At 46.3% G+C, this 18,558-nt stretch overlaps 1 protein-coding gene across 1 annotated transcript; it reads right to left on the bottom strand.

The window, feature by feature from the left end:
- Positions 1-1,679: 1,679 nt before the first annotated feature.
- Positions 1,680-17,968, bottom strand: CHST13 (carbohydrate sulfotransferase 13). Its single transcript, XM_075287431.1, has 3 exons — positions 17,808-17,968; positions 3,993-4,072; positions 1,680-2,885 (listed from the first exon to the last, which is right to left on the bottom strand). Exons 1-3 carry the CDS (start codon positions 17,893-17,895, stop codon positions 2,040-2,042), a joined length of 1,014 nt encoding a protein of 337 aa, XP_075143532.1. The 5' UTR covers positions 17,896-17,968; the 3' UTR covers positions 1,680-2,039.
- Between the last annotated feature and the right edge of the window lie 590 nt (positions 17,969-18,558).

Below are 18,558 nucleotides of genomic sequence, written 5' to 3'. Positions count from 1 at the left end.
TAATATAATATTTTCTTCTTTGTTTGATGCTATTAAGATTTTTTTTTTTTAATTAATTGCCTTTAAGATTGTAGATTTGCACTGAAAGGGTTAATATTCAGGGATTCCCTCCATGGTTGCAGCTCTTCTCCTCCTGCCACAAGTTTCGCCTGTAGGGTACATATTTGGGTTAAGTTCTCTGCTGTAAGATGAGCCCTCTGGGGGATAATGGGCTTGTTATAGGGGAGGGCGATTGCCAGCAGGTAAACACTGGCTGAACCACAGGGCACACACAGCAGAACAGCGGCGACTGTTCCTACCTGAATGGAGGCTTTTTCTGCACTCCCTGCCCCTGTTTACCAAACCGCTACCTTTTCCGATACTCCTCATGCAGCGTAAACTCCCAATGTGCAGGTTTACAGATCGGGGGGGGGGGGGGTATGGACCAGAAATAGGATCTAGAAATGACACGTCACTATAACATAATGGGCCCACTGTGAGAGCTGCAGATATGAGGGACATACAAGGGATAGGATTGATGGTTGATTTGAGGTTGTCACAGCCCCTCCCACCTCCACTGACCCTATTGAATTTTATTGTCATCGTATTTCATACAATAGTTAAAAAGTTACCCCATACTCCTCCAGCAATACACAATGGGGCTCCAGTTTCAATATCTACAAAACAGCGTGCAACTTTGTGATAGCAGGGTAGTTGGAACGTGCGCTGAAACTGTCTAAATGTCAGGCCACTTAAGTATATCAGCCCCTGTGTGTATAAATCCCCCCTTATCGTGCTATTACAGGGCAGGTCAGCGGCTGTGCTTACCGCTCACATTTTATTTCACTGTACTTGCCACTTTGACAATTGTAGGTCCAAGGAGACGCCATTTATAGAAATTGTGAGTGTAGTTTTCTGGGGCAGCCATACTGGAGACCCGCACGTGCAGCAGGGTGAATGCCTTTAAGGCTCCATGTAGAAAGGAAATTAATTTTAAAAAAAATTCACGCAGTGGAAACGCGTCGCAACAAACCCTGTGCCGTCTGTCCTGCAGCCATTCTCCTATTTGTTGTCTAAAGTCTACTCAATTTATGTTAGTTAAAATACAAAGGTGTTGTCTGGTCTTGTCAATTTTTTCCAAAGAACGGTGGGGGATAAGTAAGATGAGCAGGGTCGCCTTCTTACATACTGGTTCTCCTACAGTATCAATGATGTTCTGATATGGACACACGAGCTTCTAACTCCACTGAGGTCACTGCCGTAGTTACACGTATGTGTCAAAGACTGGAGATGGCGTCAGAGCAAGAGAAAGCCGTCATGGGTATTAATTCTCTTGTAATTTTATGAGATTCTAAAATTGTTATTGAATAAATAAATACATTCATAAACGAACAATTCCTCGAGGGCAGGGTCAGACTACACAGGGATTATTTGTAGTCTGTTACTACGGAAACAGACTTGTATAGAAGTAACAATTAAACAAAAGACTGAACTGGACATTGCCTTTAAAGATGACAAAAAAAAAACAAAAAAAAAAAACCCGACTCATATTGGATCTCGTTGTGATAAAACAAAATGGCCTATTTAATTATAAACACTTTTGAAAATACAGCCACAATGAAAAAACATCATCAGACAGTCTGTAAACGTGATCTCGGCCTCCCACCGGAAATGAATGGATGTGAGTGACCCTGCTCAGGAAATCAAATGGTAACTCCTGAATGTATTTCATACTCCTGATAAGCGCTCAGGCTGCCTCGAAGGATGCCATACAGTAGCAAAATGGCCGATTCCTGCAGCCTCATCTTGCTGACGAAGAAGGCGAGTAGCGCGAGTACCTAACACTACAGCAGACAAGTTCTGGTTGCTACAAAGGGTTGACTAGAAAAATGATATAACACTGGCACAGTCTTGTCTGCGTCATAGCCAAGGCAAAAAACACTCATCGAAAAAGTTCACAATCGCAATAAATAAATTTGGCTCCATTGTAGGTTTTCCCCACCGCTAGAAAGTGCCAGAGAGCACCAGGCCCCTGCACCCTCCGCCACATCATCCCACGCTCAATGTATCTGCAAGTAATGTGGAATACTGTAATTGAAGAGCAAAAAGTCCATCTTGTAGAGGTTGAAGAGACGCCGTTGGTAGAAGCGCGTGACGCCCTTAAAAAACTCGGCTGCCATCCCATCTGTGGTTCGGGTGGTTTTGGAAGAAGATGGAAACTTAATGGAATCTCCTACCCCTATCAACTGAAGGAGGTAGTTGGCATCTTCTTCTAAAGTCTCGTATTTGCCCACTATGTCATACTGGACAATACACGGGTGGCATAAGGAATGGACTCGTTCCCAGTGCTCGTTGAATGGCTCTTCTCGTTGGGTTTGTGGGTCTACTAAGTAGTAAAGGAATTCTTCAAAGGTAACATCATCTCCATGTTCAAGAGCTTCAAGAGATGGTTCTCTACGATGACGTTCTATTATCTTGGTGCCGTACCGCTTGTGAAAGGCCGTGTTATACGTACGAGTAAATTTATTCCTGTAGGCGGAGACCAGCCTCTCGAAAGGCTCCCGTACAAAGATGAACTTGAGGTAGTTCCGGAGCCGGTAATTTATCTCAGAAGTGCTGAATTCCGAGAGGGTGCGAAGGTTTGTTGGAATGTGGGCCTCGTTGGCTGGAATGAGTGTAGGGTCCTTATACTTGCCCTGGCCAGTGAGAACCATCATAACCCTCTTCCAGTTGGTGCATGCCACCTTGGGCACATAACAATACAGCAACCCATGTGTGTCGTCTACAATCAGATGTTTGAGGTCATCTGCGGTGAGGACACGGCGTTTCCGAGTGTATGTTTTGCAGGCGCTGGCCAGCAGCTCCCGGCGATTCTGGTGTTTAGCTTGGATCGATGAAGGCTCAAACTAGAAGTTAAAGAAAAATAAAGATATGTAAAAAAAAACAAAAAAAAAAACCGAACAACCACCTCATCTGTGTATAAATCATCTTTACCATCACATTCACATCCCAATTGGCAAAATTCATGACAACTTGGCCCTGAAGAAAGCCAGGATTGTTTTTGTAAATTGAGAGACATCAATGACGTCTTTCCATGGCTGGTGAAGGAGCTGGGATTAGGTCAGGTAGAGAATGTTCTGTTCTGAGTGCAGTCAAGTACCCAACACCGCTGGCAGCCAAATCCAATTGTACACTTAAGTCCTGAACAACAGACTAGTCTGAATTATGAGGACGCATAAAAGGCAGAAATAAGCAACATGCTCAAGGAAGATCAGAACCAAGGGTGTATACTATATCACGTCGGCCTCATCCTTTATGGATAGCAGTGTTGACAGAAGACGGGAGATGAGCAAGTTGCCAAAAATGTCCCATAAGAGACCCAGACTAAGACTTGTCACAATTGAGGACCCTGCTACAGATTATACATTGAATTCTAGAAGCCCCTGGTAACCCAATGCTGCACCGCTATAGTATGTCCTACCCTCGTTTCCCAGAGATAGTATCTAAACTTTACGGTTTTGATCCCTGGAGATCTCACTACTAGGACCCCACCAATCATGTGAATAGGGTCCCATATCCCATTTGGATGATTGCTGTTAACGGCTCACTACCATTTCTTTCAAGGCTAATAGAAGGGGCAATGGTGAAACTGCTTGCAACATAAAGTTATTGGGGAACTTCAATGCAATAGCAAGTTGCAAGCAAATAGGAAACATTTTATGGTCATCTGTCACCCTAGCTTTAGTTACCCCATCAAAATGTGGGCGCTATGGTCTGTGCCTATTTTATGGAGAGATCTGCATTCTGGGGCACAAGCGAGTGCATGCAGGCAAGGTGGCCTAGAACATGAGACCCTACAGTATATCCAGCAGATGTGGATATTTTGCAACTCATGCAATGCAGCCGTACTGTATTCTGTCAGGTGTTGCAATGTTGATGTGCAACATTTTGGCTAAGGCACTCATGAAGTTCTGGCCTAAAAGTGAAGACTGTCAGGGGCGGCATTCACTTACCTGTTCACTTTCGTACAACGCTTGCAAGGGGCTTCGCCTTGACTTCCCATTCCAATTGCTCACGGAAAAGTGATCCTCGCCTTTAAGAAAAGAAAATTCTTTCAATCAAGTTTCCTTTGGGACAGATGTCAGGAAGAAAGAAGGGGCCAAGTACGCAGGGAATGCCACTAAATCCCTGTCCTTCACATACTGCTTTAATGGAGCTTCTGGCACTTCCACGAGCGTAGATGGTTTCGTTTACAAGACTGAGAACTTCATGACATTCTCAAGACAACTTTACGAGCTACCAATGAAATGTCTGAGGTTCTGCAAAATGTGACACAAGGGAATCTCCAAATATTTCACAGCATCTGATCCTAGAAGTGCTGCAGGTTACCTCATCACCTGGAGCCGCTCCAATGGCCCGACATTCCTCATACACCCCCCCATTACTGACATCAATTAATCCCCGACATTATACATTCTGTGCCGCTGACATCATTGGTATTAGACTACTAAATAATCACATTGTATTGCAGCCAAATCCCCCCCCCCCCCCCCCATTATCAGGACAAATCACCAGAACTCCAGATAAATATTTATATTACAATGTATACAGTATAAGAAATAGACATGGAACGCGTGCAGGGCAGGCGCCATGAACAGGCTCCGGGTGGCCCGGACAGACCACCAGCAGAGAAGATTGATCCCCTGACAAGTACAAGCAGATCCCACCATCCAGACACAGGGGGCGCCATCATTCCACCCCTCTGTCTCTGCTTGCATTATTATCAGACACTCCCAGCACCCGTTACACGTCCTGCCATTGACAGCCAAGACAGTCACCTTCGTCTGCAGTGATGTAATGAGCAAGAAACCTGGACTGTACAGACCAGACTCCTTTATAGTGATGGATTCAGGATTTGTTTGGGATCGGATGATGGTCGGGGTGGAGTATGGAAGCCTCGTGGCGAGTTCTTCCATCCTATACGTATAATGGAGCGACAGTTTCCCCAATACCCTTCTCTTTTGGCTGTAATATTGTCATCACTTCCATATCATTACATAACACCGAGGGCTTCACCAGGACAATAAATTATTGGTGCAGATTTTTTGGTCACGGAGCGTATATAGGTCAACACACGCGAGTCACATCTGTCGCTATACCCCATAAGTCTACGGTAGGAGACGGCAGTCAGCCTTGCGTGAGGGCGTTTAGCTTTGAGCTCCCGTCATCAGGATTTAATCCCCCTACAAAAAAAATAATGGGAGGGGGGCTAGAGTCTGGAAAGTTAAGTAAAGTAATCACACATGGTTCCTTAGGAATCCCAAATCACATCTGGTTTTTATTCCCCGGGCAATGCAAAATTGCAAGAAAAAGAAATGTGTTAGTGGAATTGGAAAGGTTTGGTATGCAATGACATCACTGCATTTAACATGGTGACATCACAGTACTACGCAGTTGGCTGATTTTTACTGTAATCTTCACGTTTCTTAAAGGGAACCAGCTGCTTAGAAAACACTATAATCCTATACTAAATCACTGGCACATATGGACATGCTGTTAGTTTACGGTCCTCAAACCTGCTGATGGTTCCCTTTAAGTATTCTTGGAGACAATCTAAATATCTCGTGTTCCTATGATGTATGGAAAGTATGACCTGTAGGTGTGCGGCTACGACAAAGATCTCATGTAGATTTGGTTTCCCTTTAATGCTTAAAACACAACATAATCTGACGGCAGCGGGCGCGAGGCCAGACAATATATAGAGGAGAGGGCCGAGGCCGTAATAAGAGACCTCCCGTATGACGGATCAGAATACTCCAGGGGAAATGGAAAACTACTCAGACAAAAATCAAGAGACTCGTCTGAAGAGACTGAGACAGCATTGCTTAGATACAGTATCACACGTTATGGCTGAACAGACTGACACAGCATCGCTTAGATACAGTATCACACGTTATGGCTGAACAGACTGACACAGCATCGCTTAGATACAGTATCACACGTTATGGCTGAACAGACTGACACAGCATTGCTTAGATACAGTATCGCACATTATGGCTGAGACAGCATCGCTTAGCTACAGTATCGCACATTATGGCTGAACAGACTGAGACAGCATTGGTTAGATACAGTATCACACGTTATGGCTGAACAGACTGACACAGCATCGCTTAGATACAGTATCACACGTTATGGCTGAACAGACTGACAGCATTGCTTAGATACAGTATCGCACATTATGGCTGAGACAGCATCGCTTAGCTACAGTATCGCACATTATGGCTGAACGGACTGAGACAGCATTGGTTAGATACAGTATCACACGTTATGGCTGATCAGACTGACACAGCATCGCTTAGATACAGTATCACACGTTATGGCTGAGCAGACTGACACAGCATTGCTTAGATACAGTATCGCACATTATGGCTGAGACAGCATCGCTTAGCTACAGTATCGCACATTATGGCTGAACAGACCGGCCGTACAGGATACCATTAGATTATCGAGGATTTTTAGATAACTACTTGTACATAGAATACATGATTAGTCTCAGTTCTTTTTCTGTGCCAAAAGTCGCACTTGTCAACTTTCCCAGAATGTCCAGAAGGTTCCCAAAATAAGAGATGACCACTGGAAGTCCTGGTAAAGCCGGCCGCTCTACCAGGCCCAGCAAATACTGCTGTATCCTCCGGGCTCTCTGCAGTTCTATATGAGGTGGACAGGGCATGTGCTGGTCAATTCACAAAAAAAGAGTGCGCCCAAATTACAAACGGGAGCGCGACACAGCCCAAAGGGGTTGTGGGGTTTGATCACTTCCAAAAATTTGCACACCGTCCTACCGCAAACCAAAGATCAAAAATCCACACAAAAAAACCCAAACACGATACTAAACTCCAGTTGTTTCCAGTTGACTGCCATTTTTTGTTTTCTTGATGCTGCAGTTCGCCACCATAAAACAACGCAATGGGCAGCCGCTCACTGACAGTAGCCCAAGGCTTGTAATAAGTCCTGGAAAACAGAAAATAAATGAGACTTTTGTTGAAGATTCTGCAACGTATCGACCAAGTGTGAACATGCTCCTTGTAAGGGATTTGCTCCAGTTCTGAAGAAACATTTACAGCGGCCATTACGCAATAAGATTTCATGAGATTTTCCTGTGTCATTGGGTTTTTGCTCAATTTTGTGGTTTGGCTTATTACGGTAATAGTTTCTGTTTTGTTCACAGGAAATCTAAAAATTCCTCATTGTTCAGGGGAAAAAGCTCATCTTGTCTAAAATAAGGTTAAAGGGAGAAAGATCAGAGCTGGGAGTCCATGAGGTTCAGTGCCCAGAGGAGCTGTAGAGGGCTGGTGTCCTAAAGGTAACCCCTGTGTACAAGCTATAGAAGAAGATCCCTTTAATCGGATCCCCGCTCTATGAGCCAACACTAGGGGGAGCTCAGCTGCTTGCTGTATACCGGTTATACAAAGAGCTCCCCCTAGTGACAGCACCATGGCCTATTCTCGGACTTGTACAAATATATTAAAGTGCACCTCCGATTATAACACCACTTTCATAAATGTATAGTACAGTCGAATATTTAAAAACAAAACAACTTTGGAATATCTTATTTCTTTCCACTTACTTTTTACATAGAAGTCTATGGGGAGGAGGCGGCTGCTGCAAAAGAAACAGCTGCTAGTAAACTGATACACTGAGTGAGGGAGCTCTGCTGACACTGCTGTATCGAGACAAGACTAAGACTGCTCACAATGAATCAACTAACAGCTGCCCCCTCCCCACTCCCTTCTCTATAGACTTCTGTGTGTGAGGCAGAGTACAGAGAGGAATTCTATAGAGAAGAGTGAAGCCGAGGAGGAGGAGAGCCGCCTAATAAATGGAGAAGGAAATAGATTTCTTTAATAAGATATATTGCAAAGTTTCTTATATTCATATGTGCAATTTATATTTTTATTATCATTAATTGGAAACTAATTTAATAAATGCTGAATTTTGAACCTAAAATGAAGCCAAGATAAAGCTTTCCCAGTCAATTTACCGTAACTTTAGAATTTAAAAAAAAAAAAAATCCAAAAAGTTTTTGCACATCCCTCTCTCTCCGCACCAGCCAGAACTTCTCACTGAAACATTGTACGAGCGCGGTGGAAAATTACCAGCTGATATTTCTCCTGGGATCAGAAAGTAAGAATCCTCAGTTTTCCTGAGGGCCGGATTTGGAGACTGTCAATGGCGTCCTATCATGGGACGGTTTACCGGACACATTATTATTCTAGCCTCCTGCCAACACTTTCCTTGCTGCGTTTTCGGACTCTGCCTACTCGAATGGCACGACTTCTTACAACAATGGACAGAATTATATTGCGGACGGTCTGATTCACATTTCATAGTTCGTATATGCAGCTGCTCCAATGTTATAATGGCTGCCATCTGTGCCCATGGGAGGCGCTACAGCCCAGCCCTCTCCTATCACATTGTTTAACCCTTACTTTGGCATTATATTCACGAAACAGGTGGCTCAGGATGAGCATTCCTGAAATGTACTAGTGTCAATTTACCATTAATGATGCATCTGTGGCCCCAACCTTCGGGGCCCATCTACGGCCCTGTTCCCACGGAGTAACACGCCGCTCATTTAGACATAAACACGTGTCAGAGCGAGGCGCTTCAAAACAGATCCCAATGGGTGCCAGCTTACGGGCGCTACACATTGAACTCAATGAGACGCTTTATATAACCCATTGATTTCCCACCTATAGCATCCTAAATCACAAATGTAGCTTCAGTCTGCAACCTCTAATCCTTCAGACATTACCGTCACATTGTGAGCACCTAGAAAACCAAAGATCTAATGCTAAGCGTCGTTCTCTGGTTACACTGGGGCACGAAACCTCAGCTCTAGTTTCTAGTGACCTGACCTTCCGTATTCAATATTAATCACACGTGCTCACAGATCCAACCTGAAGAGGCACAAGAGGAAAGTAAAGGGTGCGATATATATATCCCATTACAAACATTGCTCACAAGTCACAGGAGGTGCCCAGATTATGCCCCTGATGGGTTGGGGGTGCAGAGGCAATAACCTCTACAGGACTCGAGAGCCTCAGATAGCCCAAAGGGTTTGGAGATCAAATGCATAAAGTCAGGCTCTCCATACTCCATCTTGTCACCACAGCTGCAATGGAGCTCCCCTAGCACCAAATACATCACCCTATTGCCTGAGAAAGTTCCTCCTTGCACCTTGTAGCTCCATCTCCATCCTGCAGCCAGATATACATCCCTGGTTTCAGCTTAACACTGTGCCAGGCTGAGCAGGGTCACAGAACCCAACGCATGCGCAGTGATGATCTGAAGCTGGGATATGTACACATGCAAGGAATATGTAAAAGAATCCAGCATCCAATATAAAAAGTAACTTAATTATTCATATAAAATTCCATAAGAATTTACATTGTTGGGGGAATCATAATACCCCAGAGATATGCTGTCTGTAAAGGAAAATTAATTAACAGGCCAAGATTGGCTACAGCCATCTTTTAGCCTGGAGAATCACAAAGACACATGGTGGTGGTGTATCAAAATGGATTCTGATTTAATGGTGGCTAGAACAAAGTATATATAACATGGCATAGACAGAACAGGATTGGCTAGTATAATTAGCCTAACATCTATTGGTGGAGAAGTTTGTAACAATAGCCCTGATGCATATCTATTGGATAAGAAACTGGAGAGAGGTCACACCCCCCTGAGGGCTAGCTCTACTCTAAAATGGAGTCAGTAGCCGCATGGTATCAATCAAAATGGCAGCCATCAGCACATGTCTCAAATACACACCCTAGATGTCTATCTTATGGTATTCTAAAGACAATAGACATCCTTGTTGGAGACAATTAGCTTAATTACCCTTCTCTTGTCCCTTTATCTTAAAAAAGGGTCTTTGGTCTTTGATCCTTTCCTAACAATGCCCCTGGTTCCAGACGATCTGTCCCCATCCTTTGTAAGATAGCATCACCCAATACACAGAGCATAGTATTTACATAACCAGTCTGGCAAGTCTCCAAATTGCTCATCTATGGACAGATAGAACAATCTCAGTCCCCACCTCTATACACAATTTTTCATAAGATATTATTAGCCCCCCACAACATCAACAAGGATCCATGAAGTGAAACAACAAAAGCCAGCTTACACGTTTCAGGGCGTCCATTCCAAGCCCCTTACTCAAGATATGAGTAACGGGCTTGGAATGGATGCCCTGAAATGCGTAAGTACACATGTGCCAGGTCACTGGTGCAGCTGAGGCTGGGTATGTACACATGTGCCAGGTCACTGGTGCAGCTGAGGCTGGGTATGTACACATGTGCCAGGTCACTGGTGCAGCTGAGGCTGGGTATGTACACATGTGCCAGGTCACTGGTGCAGCTGAGGCTGGGCATGTACACATGTGCCAGGTCACTGGTGCAGCTGAGGCTGGGCATGTACACATGTGCCAGGTCACTGGTGCAGCTGAGGCTGGGTATGTACACATGTGCCAGGTCACTGGTGGAGGTGAGGCTGGGCATGTACACATGTGCCAGGGCACTGGGGCAGCTGAGGCTGGGCATGTACACATGTGCCAGGGCACTGGTGCAGCTGAGGCTGGGCATGTACACATGTGCCAGGGCACTGGGGCAGCTGAGGCTGGGCATGTACACATGTGCCAGGGCACTGGGGCAGCTGATGCTGGGTATGTACACATGTGCCAGGTCACTGGTGGAGGTGAGGCTGGGCATGTACACATGTGCCAGGTCACTGGTGCAGCTGAGGCTGGGCATGTACACATGTGCCAGGTCACTGGTGGAGGTGAGGCTGGGCATGTACACATGTGCCAGGGCACTGGTGCAGCTGAGGCTGGGCATGTACACATGTGCCAGGGCACTGGTGCAGCTGAGGCTGGGCATGTACACATGTGCCAGGTCACTGGTGCAGCTGAGGCTGGGCATGTGCACATGTGCCAGGTCACTGGTGCAGCTGAGGCTGGGCATGTGCACATGTGCCAGGTCACTGGTGCAGCTGAGGCTGGGTATGTGCACATGTGCCAGGTCACTGGTGCAGCTGAGGCTGGGCATGTGCACATGTGCCAGGTCACTGGTGCAGCTGAGGCTGGGCATGTGCACATGTGCCAGGTCACTGGTGCAGCTGAGGCTGGGTATGTGCACATGTGCCAGGTCACTGGTGCAGCTGAGGCTGGGCATGTACACATGTGCCAGGTCACTGGTGCAGCTGAGGCTGGGCATGTACACATGTGCCAGGTCACTGGTGCAGCTGAGGCTGGGCATGTACACATGTGCCAGGTCACTGGTGGAGGTGAGGCTGGGCATGTACACATGTGCCAGGGCACTGGGGCAGCTGAGGCTGGGCATGTACACATGTGCCAGGGCACTGGTGCAGCTGAGGCTGGGCATGTGCACATGTGCCAGGACACTGGTGCAGCTGAGGCTGGGTATGTGCACATGTGCCAGGTCACTGGTGGAGGTGAGGCTGGGCATGTACACATGTGCCAGGGCAATGGTGCAGCTGATGCTGGGTATGTACACATGTGCCAGGTCACTGGTGGAGGTGAGGCTGGGCATGTACACATATGCCAGGGCACTGGTGCAGCTGATGCTGGGTATGTACACATGTGCCAGGTCACTGGTGGAGGTGAGGCTGGGCATGTACACATGTGCCAGGTCACTGGTGGAGGTGAGGCTGGGCATGTACACATGTGCCAGGGCACTGGTGCAGCTGATGCTGGGTATGTACACATGTGCCAGGTCACTGGTGGAGGTGAGGCTGGGCATGTACACATGTGCCAGGGCACTGGGGCAGCTGAGGCTGGGTATGTACACATGTGCCAGGGCACTGGTGCAGCTGAGGCTGGGCATGTACACATGTGCCAGGTCACTGGTGCAGCTGAGGCCGGGTATGTGCACATGTGCCAGGACACTGGTGCAGCTGAGGCTGGGTATGTATACCTGGAGAGCTTGACTATGCACTTTGCTTCAAAATCCTAAGCTTAAATATGGGATAAGTTATTTTTCCCAGGACAGAAGCATTGCTGTAACATTACAAAAGACAGCGTTGGAGAAGGGGCCAGGTACTAGGATGACATTTTAGTGCCCATAGTGTGCTGACAGGTTCCTTCTTACGAGCAGGTGGAACTAATATACAGTGTTGTCAATTGTAACCTTATACAAGTGACCCCAGAAGAATCTGGAATGTTTTTTCTCTTCTGTAAAAGCTTTAAAAAAAAATATGTATAAAATAATAAAATAAAAATCTGCCGTGCTTTGTGACTTGTACGAGGAGCATTTCTATAGGATTAGGAGTGCGGAGTTCGGGGGAGAGCGGTGACGTCGGCAGTGACTTTTACCCCCTGTGTGGAGCTGGAGCTGGTAAATATCACACAGAATACTGACCAGACTGAGCAAACAACCCCGGCCTGACACTTCTGCTTTAACCCATTACTTAGCCCATAAGTTACTGCCAAATCTCATGGAACGTTATAGTGCAATAGGGGCAACCAGAGATGGAACAAGATGTGTCCAGTAGAATTGACTTTTCTGTTGTAGTTACCATTGTCACTATAAGTCACTGGGTACAGGAGACATGTGAAGGATCTTGTACTGTCTCATTTATAACAGCAGCCAAAGTGCAGATGTGAACAGAGACTGAAGCAAGCTCGGAGGTTTCTGTATGATCCATTCACTATAATGCAACTGAGCATGTGCAGCAATGTCTCTGCGGAATAAAGGGGACCCCCAATTATCTGCAGCAGTGGAGTGGGGACCAGTATAAAGTACAGCTATACAAGGGCTTTAATAGATTCCCCAACCTAAAGTCTGTCTGGTTGCAGATCCTGTAAGGTTTTGAAGGTGTCATTTAGGTTACATAAAAGTGGTCAAGATGCCCAGGGCTATGGGATGCCCCCAGGGGGTCTAAGGCCCCAGGCACACCACCATATTGTTCTATGTGCTATCCTCCTCTCCCTCCATGTATTCTATGGCTAGTGTCCTGCACAGCCTGGCAGCCATGTGTTACCCATAGACCTGCACATAAGCACAGTTGTGTTAATGAGCTCTAACTGTGCTAGTCACATAAGTCGCAGTTCACACCTGTGGTCTAGGGTGATAAGATTTACATCTTCTTGCTTTGTAGGGAAGGGGCTATCTCCTTTGTTGTTCTGTAATATGCGCATTTTTTTGCAGATATTGTCATCTTAAGCTATAGACGTCTCCTTCCTCAGCTTTTCTCTTGGTCTGAGGTTTCTAGAGAGAAGCTACACAAAATGGCTGGCATTGAAAAACTGATAAATACAGCTGGACATCACAGGCGGAACATGGGAACTCTAGAGTCAGAGGAGGAAGGAACAAACTGCACGAGAAAAAAAAAAAACATATAGGGCTCCATTCACACCTGTGGTCGAGGCAGTGTTACCCCACATTCACACCTGTGGCCGAGGCGGCGTTACCCCCACATTCACACCTGTGGCCGAGGCGGCGTTACCCCCACATTCACACCTGTGGCCGAGGCGGCGTTACCCCCACATTCACACCTGTGGTCGAGGGCATCATGATGGGACCCGGTCAGACCTCATCATAGTCAATGGTGTCCACTGGGCCCAACTTGTATTTGTCATATCAGGATAAGGTGCGTTAATATTAGGAAAGCAAATAGAAGAGTCTAAGGCCTCACATACAACTGTATCAGTTTCCTCAACCCACCGCACACCGATACATTCTTTACTATAATAGCCGCATAGACAAGACCGTGTTTTTCCACAGGTCCATGTGGGAGCCTTGAGCCCGGACACAAAGCTCAGCAGGTCCTATTACAGTCTGTGTGAAATGTGTGGAAAGAATGGACAGCCTACGAGTGCCATCCACTCAGTCCTCTCACATGTATATAGCCTTAGGCCATGTTCAGTCACAGTCACAGATTTGGGGTCCAGATACACAGCAGCTCTTATTATGGTCAGCGGCTCCTGGGACGAGTCTGCTTTATGACGGGTTTGTCCTCATCAGAATCTCAGCTTTTCTGTTCCTAGAATGGAAAGTTCCATCAGGAAGCGGAGAAGGTGCCCGAGCTCCAGACGCCCAGACTGCGGACGAGGAAACAAAGTCACATTTTATCAATATTTTTTTATTTCTGTTTATAGCCCCAGAATTTTACCCAATTATTAATAGTTATTTGGGGGGTGGGAGCCTCTTTTTAGGGAGAGACTCAGACGCCCTCTCTGGAGGACCCGACACATCCATATATATTACATGACCTAGGGATGCCATGTTTTACCAGCCCCTGGATGCCACTACTTGCTGGGGCTTGTAGTCCTTCAGTAAGAGGGTCCCGAGGCGGCTGTAACTCATTAGAGCCACATTCCTCCACATCAGGAGTATCACTCAGACCCCATCGCTCTCAGATCAGTTTTCAGGCAAGTTCTCCATAAAGATTGCAATTTAACATGCCCTATGCAATGTCTCTGGGGCAAAGTGAATGAGGGGGATGGTAAGACATTAATGCCGTAGACTGGCAGATTCTCCTATACACTACAACTCCCAGGATATGTGGTCAGGGCAATCCCAGAGCTGCAGCCGCTGCCATACACAATGCAGCTCCGCCTATAGTTATGGCCATAAATCTGTCATCGCTCATCACATATCAGACACCAGGTTTGGCTGTCTTAGGTCCATGGTCAGGCTGAAACATGTCTGAGTAGCATTGGTGGCATTCTGGGACCCTCCTCCATGACCTGAAGTAAGGGGCCCTATAACATGGCAGCTCGGCTTCAGCTTGATCAACCATTTCACACGTCCATTAAAATCATGCTCAATATAACTAGCGTGCCCCTTTAAGCCAGCCATAGAGAAATAGGGGCCATTGCCAGAGTTTCTCCTAAAGCACTATGACTAGGGCTACATGGGGTCTTTGGCTGAATCTTCTGTCAGGTGACCAGTGATCGCCATGTCGCAAGAAGACGTCTTCATCAACGCAAGTGAATGGAGTGATATCAGAACCCTCGAAGGCTGTGACTGCGTAAAAAGACGGAGCACTGTCGGATACCCTTGGGTAAAAGTGGCGAAGGAGTCGTGGCCAAGGTCACCATATAGCCCTAGACTTTTGGACGGTGATGGTGACCGCACACCAGACAAGGACTGACATAGTAATAAACTGTAAGTGAGCTGCCATTTCCTGCGGTGTGCTCTCAGAGGGTGTGACAGACATGTTGGCCATCTGAGGCTACAACCATTTGGCAGCGTTACTATAGAAACTACACTAGGCCGCAATTATCAGAGTTGGTTAAGCCAAGAACTAGGCCTGGATTCCCATAGCAACCAATCAGAGATCAGCTTTCACTTTTTTAACCGCTTTGGAGAAATAGAAGCTGCGCTCTGATTGGTTGCTTTGGGTAAAGGATTAGACGGCTTTAATAAGCGAGGCCCAACGTGTACCAGGGTGGATGGGGTAGTCAGACGTTCCTGAAAACCCATGAGGAGGGCGATCTCCGATGTAGTGAAGTCTCTAGACCAGGGATCCTCAAACTGCGGCCCGCGGGCCACATGCGGCCCTCCAAGCACTTCTGGCTGGCCTCGCCGACAACGCCGGTAGGCGTGCATTTATAATGAAGCTCCTGTGGAGCTCGGGCCAGGCCATGGAGCGCACTTCACTTTACCTATTGGAGGGCACCGCTCCCGATGTCTGTGCGACCTGCTCTGCCTCCGGCCCACTGTTTAAAAAGTTTGAGGACCCCTGCTCTAGACAAATGGGGACCCCTTACAAAAACTAAACACAGTCCATAATAATGTCTGGTTATTGCCCCTTCCCTTGAAGGGTTTGCGCCATGTTAATAACCATCATCTATCCATAGAATAGGTGAGAAGTGTCTTATTGGTGGGTGGTCCAACCCATCATGGGAATAGGGGGACCTCTGGTAGCCCTTTCTGCATAGATGATAAAAAGCGAACTACATCGCTTGGCTCTCTCCATAGACTTGAATAGAGCGTGACCGCCACCATTCAGGTAAGGGATCGCCATCAGTGCAGGTGGGTCTGATGATGGCTATGGTCTCTGTCATAGTTGTATGTAAAGCTACTGTTCTCTGTGATCAGCCATCAGAATCCCCATAGTGATCTACCATGGGATGAATGATCAGAACCCTCCCCGATCACGGCTTCAGATTTCCACCACTGAGATCCTCCATAGAGCTTTATATCCAGATGTGCTGGACCTTGTCTAGTTCAGGGTTAGTGGCCCTTTAAGGATCACTCCAAGGAGACTTAAAGAATTTTTTTTTTGCATAAAATTTTGCACATAATTTAAGAAAATACAATTGGGGGCCGGAGGTTGTGGGGTGACATCAGCTGTAAAGTATTCCAGTGTTTTTATAAGCCCACCGCCTCCAGGGGTCTGAGACAGATTGCGGGGCCAGAGAAACTTCCACAATGCAGCCAGACAGAGGGAGCATGTGTTAGGGGAAGAGGGAAGGGGGGGGGGGGGATATATGGAGGTGTTTATTTTGATCTGCCACATTGGCAGAGACTATGGGAGGGGCGGGCACAGCCTAAACAATTAACCCATTTAATGCCAAGTTAATTTTAGAGTCTCTGCGGTCTAGAGTATTTATACAGTCTGGACCGCAGAATGAATGAGCGGACGTTTCCATAGGGTGTTCTAAATACAGATGTAGCAGAGCTGAATTTGTAATCATGGATTTTGTGCATGGTGATATGGAAAGATTACCTGCAGTCCTATGTAAAAACAGGAGCTGTGCCCAATGACAAACTTAGTTCTGCTACATCAGTACCTTTCTAGGACTTTCAGGGTGCTGACAGAATTGCATAGGGTTGGATCCGCACTGGTTTTCTTATAAGGGTTATGAAAACAGTAGTGGGGGTACGATTAACCCCTGGAGGCGCAGACTCTACCCGATGCCTAAAGTGGAAATATTAAGAGACTGGCTGAGAGGTTCCATTCATTACACTGCGAACCCAAGACAGGAACATTCCTCAGCCGAGTCCTGGGAGGCCATGCATGAATAAAGGGAATATTTCAGCCCTACAAGACAGGCAGGGGGGCACATATTATTTATAGGGTGCTGGCAGCGTTAACACTTTGCATGCCACATAAATGAGTCTAAGTCAATGGTCAAGCTCAAAAGATGAAGAGTTACAAAGACTGCAGAAAGAACTGTAAAAGATACATATGAGAGAGAATGGTTCGGGGTCAAGGAACTTGCAATCTCTAGCAGTCAGGAATTGTAAAGGATCCCGGAACATACAACAAGTTTGCAAATCCTAATAGATTGTAGAAAGACGCAAGATTGTGGCTACTTATAATACAAGTCCGACTACTTACCTTGAGAAGATTTATCCCACTAAGGCTACACAACCTACAACCTTTTCAGATCTTTCTTCTTGCAACTTTGTTGCAATGTTAGCTCATTGTATTCGTATGGATTGCAACGTTTACAATGGGATCTAACATCTCATTCAGCCAGTCACAACAGAATTAGGGAACAGAAGAATGACATCAGCGACATCAATACCGTATATATAGGAAAATACCGTACATATAGGAAAATAGATCCTTGTCAAAAATCAATAAATTTGGTTCCATAGACAGAGAAATTGTCGCTACAAAAGCGAATGATCCTTCTTATCAACTATAGGGAGGTCTATGGCCCAGATTAGTTACTGACCCAGTGAGCTTGCATTTTTAGCAGCGGCGATAACGTCTAAGTTAGTGGATTGTGCGTCCCTCCTCCCAGCCCCTCTATTCCTAACCCTCCCTGGAGGTGAGTGGGCACTTACCTGAGCTCAGGCCGCTCTGGAAGTAGAAGATAATCAGGACGAAGGAGCCCAGACAGGTCGCCAGGACCATCACTTTGCTTCTCCTCATGCTGCACAGGGAGCCAGCCCTGGGTGCTCATTGCCTGCAAAGTGTGAACACATCCACTGAGTCCCTGCACTCTCCCTGCACAGCCAGAGAACCCACAAAGGAGTGTACCACCTGCCTCCACCTTGATGGGGGTGGCTCAGTCAACATATCCTGGAATAACTTTTTACTGTGTCCGCCTTGTAATCTTAGGCATATACGGTACTAAATCCCTGAGCCCATTATACACTTAGAAGTGAGCACATCATTTAAGGAGTCATATTAAACCAAAAATATCTGCCTCTCTGCATACCCCCCTCTCCTTTTTGAAAGATGGTATAGACCGTCCTGGAAGCTTCTGTTCTCTCTTAGTCTGCTGTATCTGCAAAGTTTGATAGTGAGAGCAAAGAAAGTGAGAGGTACAATGGAGTAGTGTATGAATAGTACACTGTAACTGTATGTGATGCATTGTAGCGGTGTGTTATACGCTGTAACTATATGTGATATGTTGTAGCGGTGTGTTATACGCTGTAACTATATGTGATACGTTGTAACCGTATGATTATACGCTGTAACTGTATGTGATGCATTGTAGCGGTGTATTATACGCTGTAACTATATGTGATACGTTGTAGCGGTGTGTTATACGCTGTAACTATATGTGATAAACGGTAATCATGTGTGATA

This window comes from Leptodactylus fuscus, chromosome 9, assembly GCF_031893055.1.
Source record: "Leptodactylus fuscus isolate aLepFus1 chromosome 9, aLepFus1.hap2, whole genome shotgun sequence".
In the NCBI taxonomy this organism is placed as follows: Eukaryota; Metazoa; Chordata; class Amphibia; order Anura; family Leptodactylidae; genus Leptodactylus; species Leptodactylus fuscus.
The sequence above is the reverse complement of the archived record's forward strand: the minus strand, read 5'-3'. Positions and strand labels throughout refer to the sequence as shown.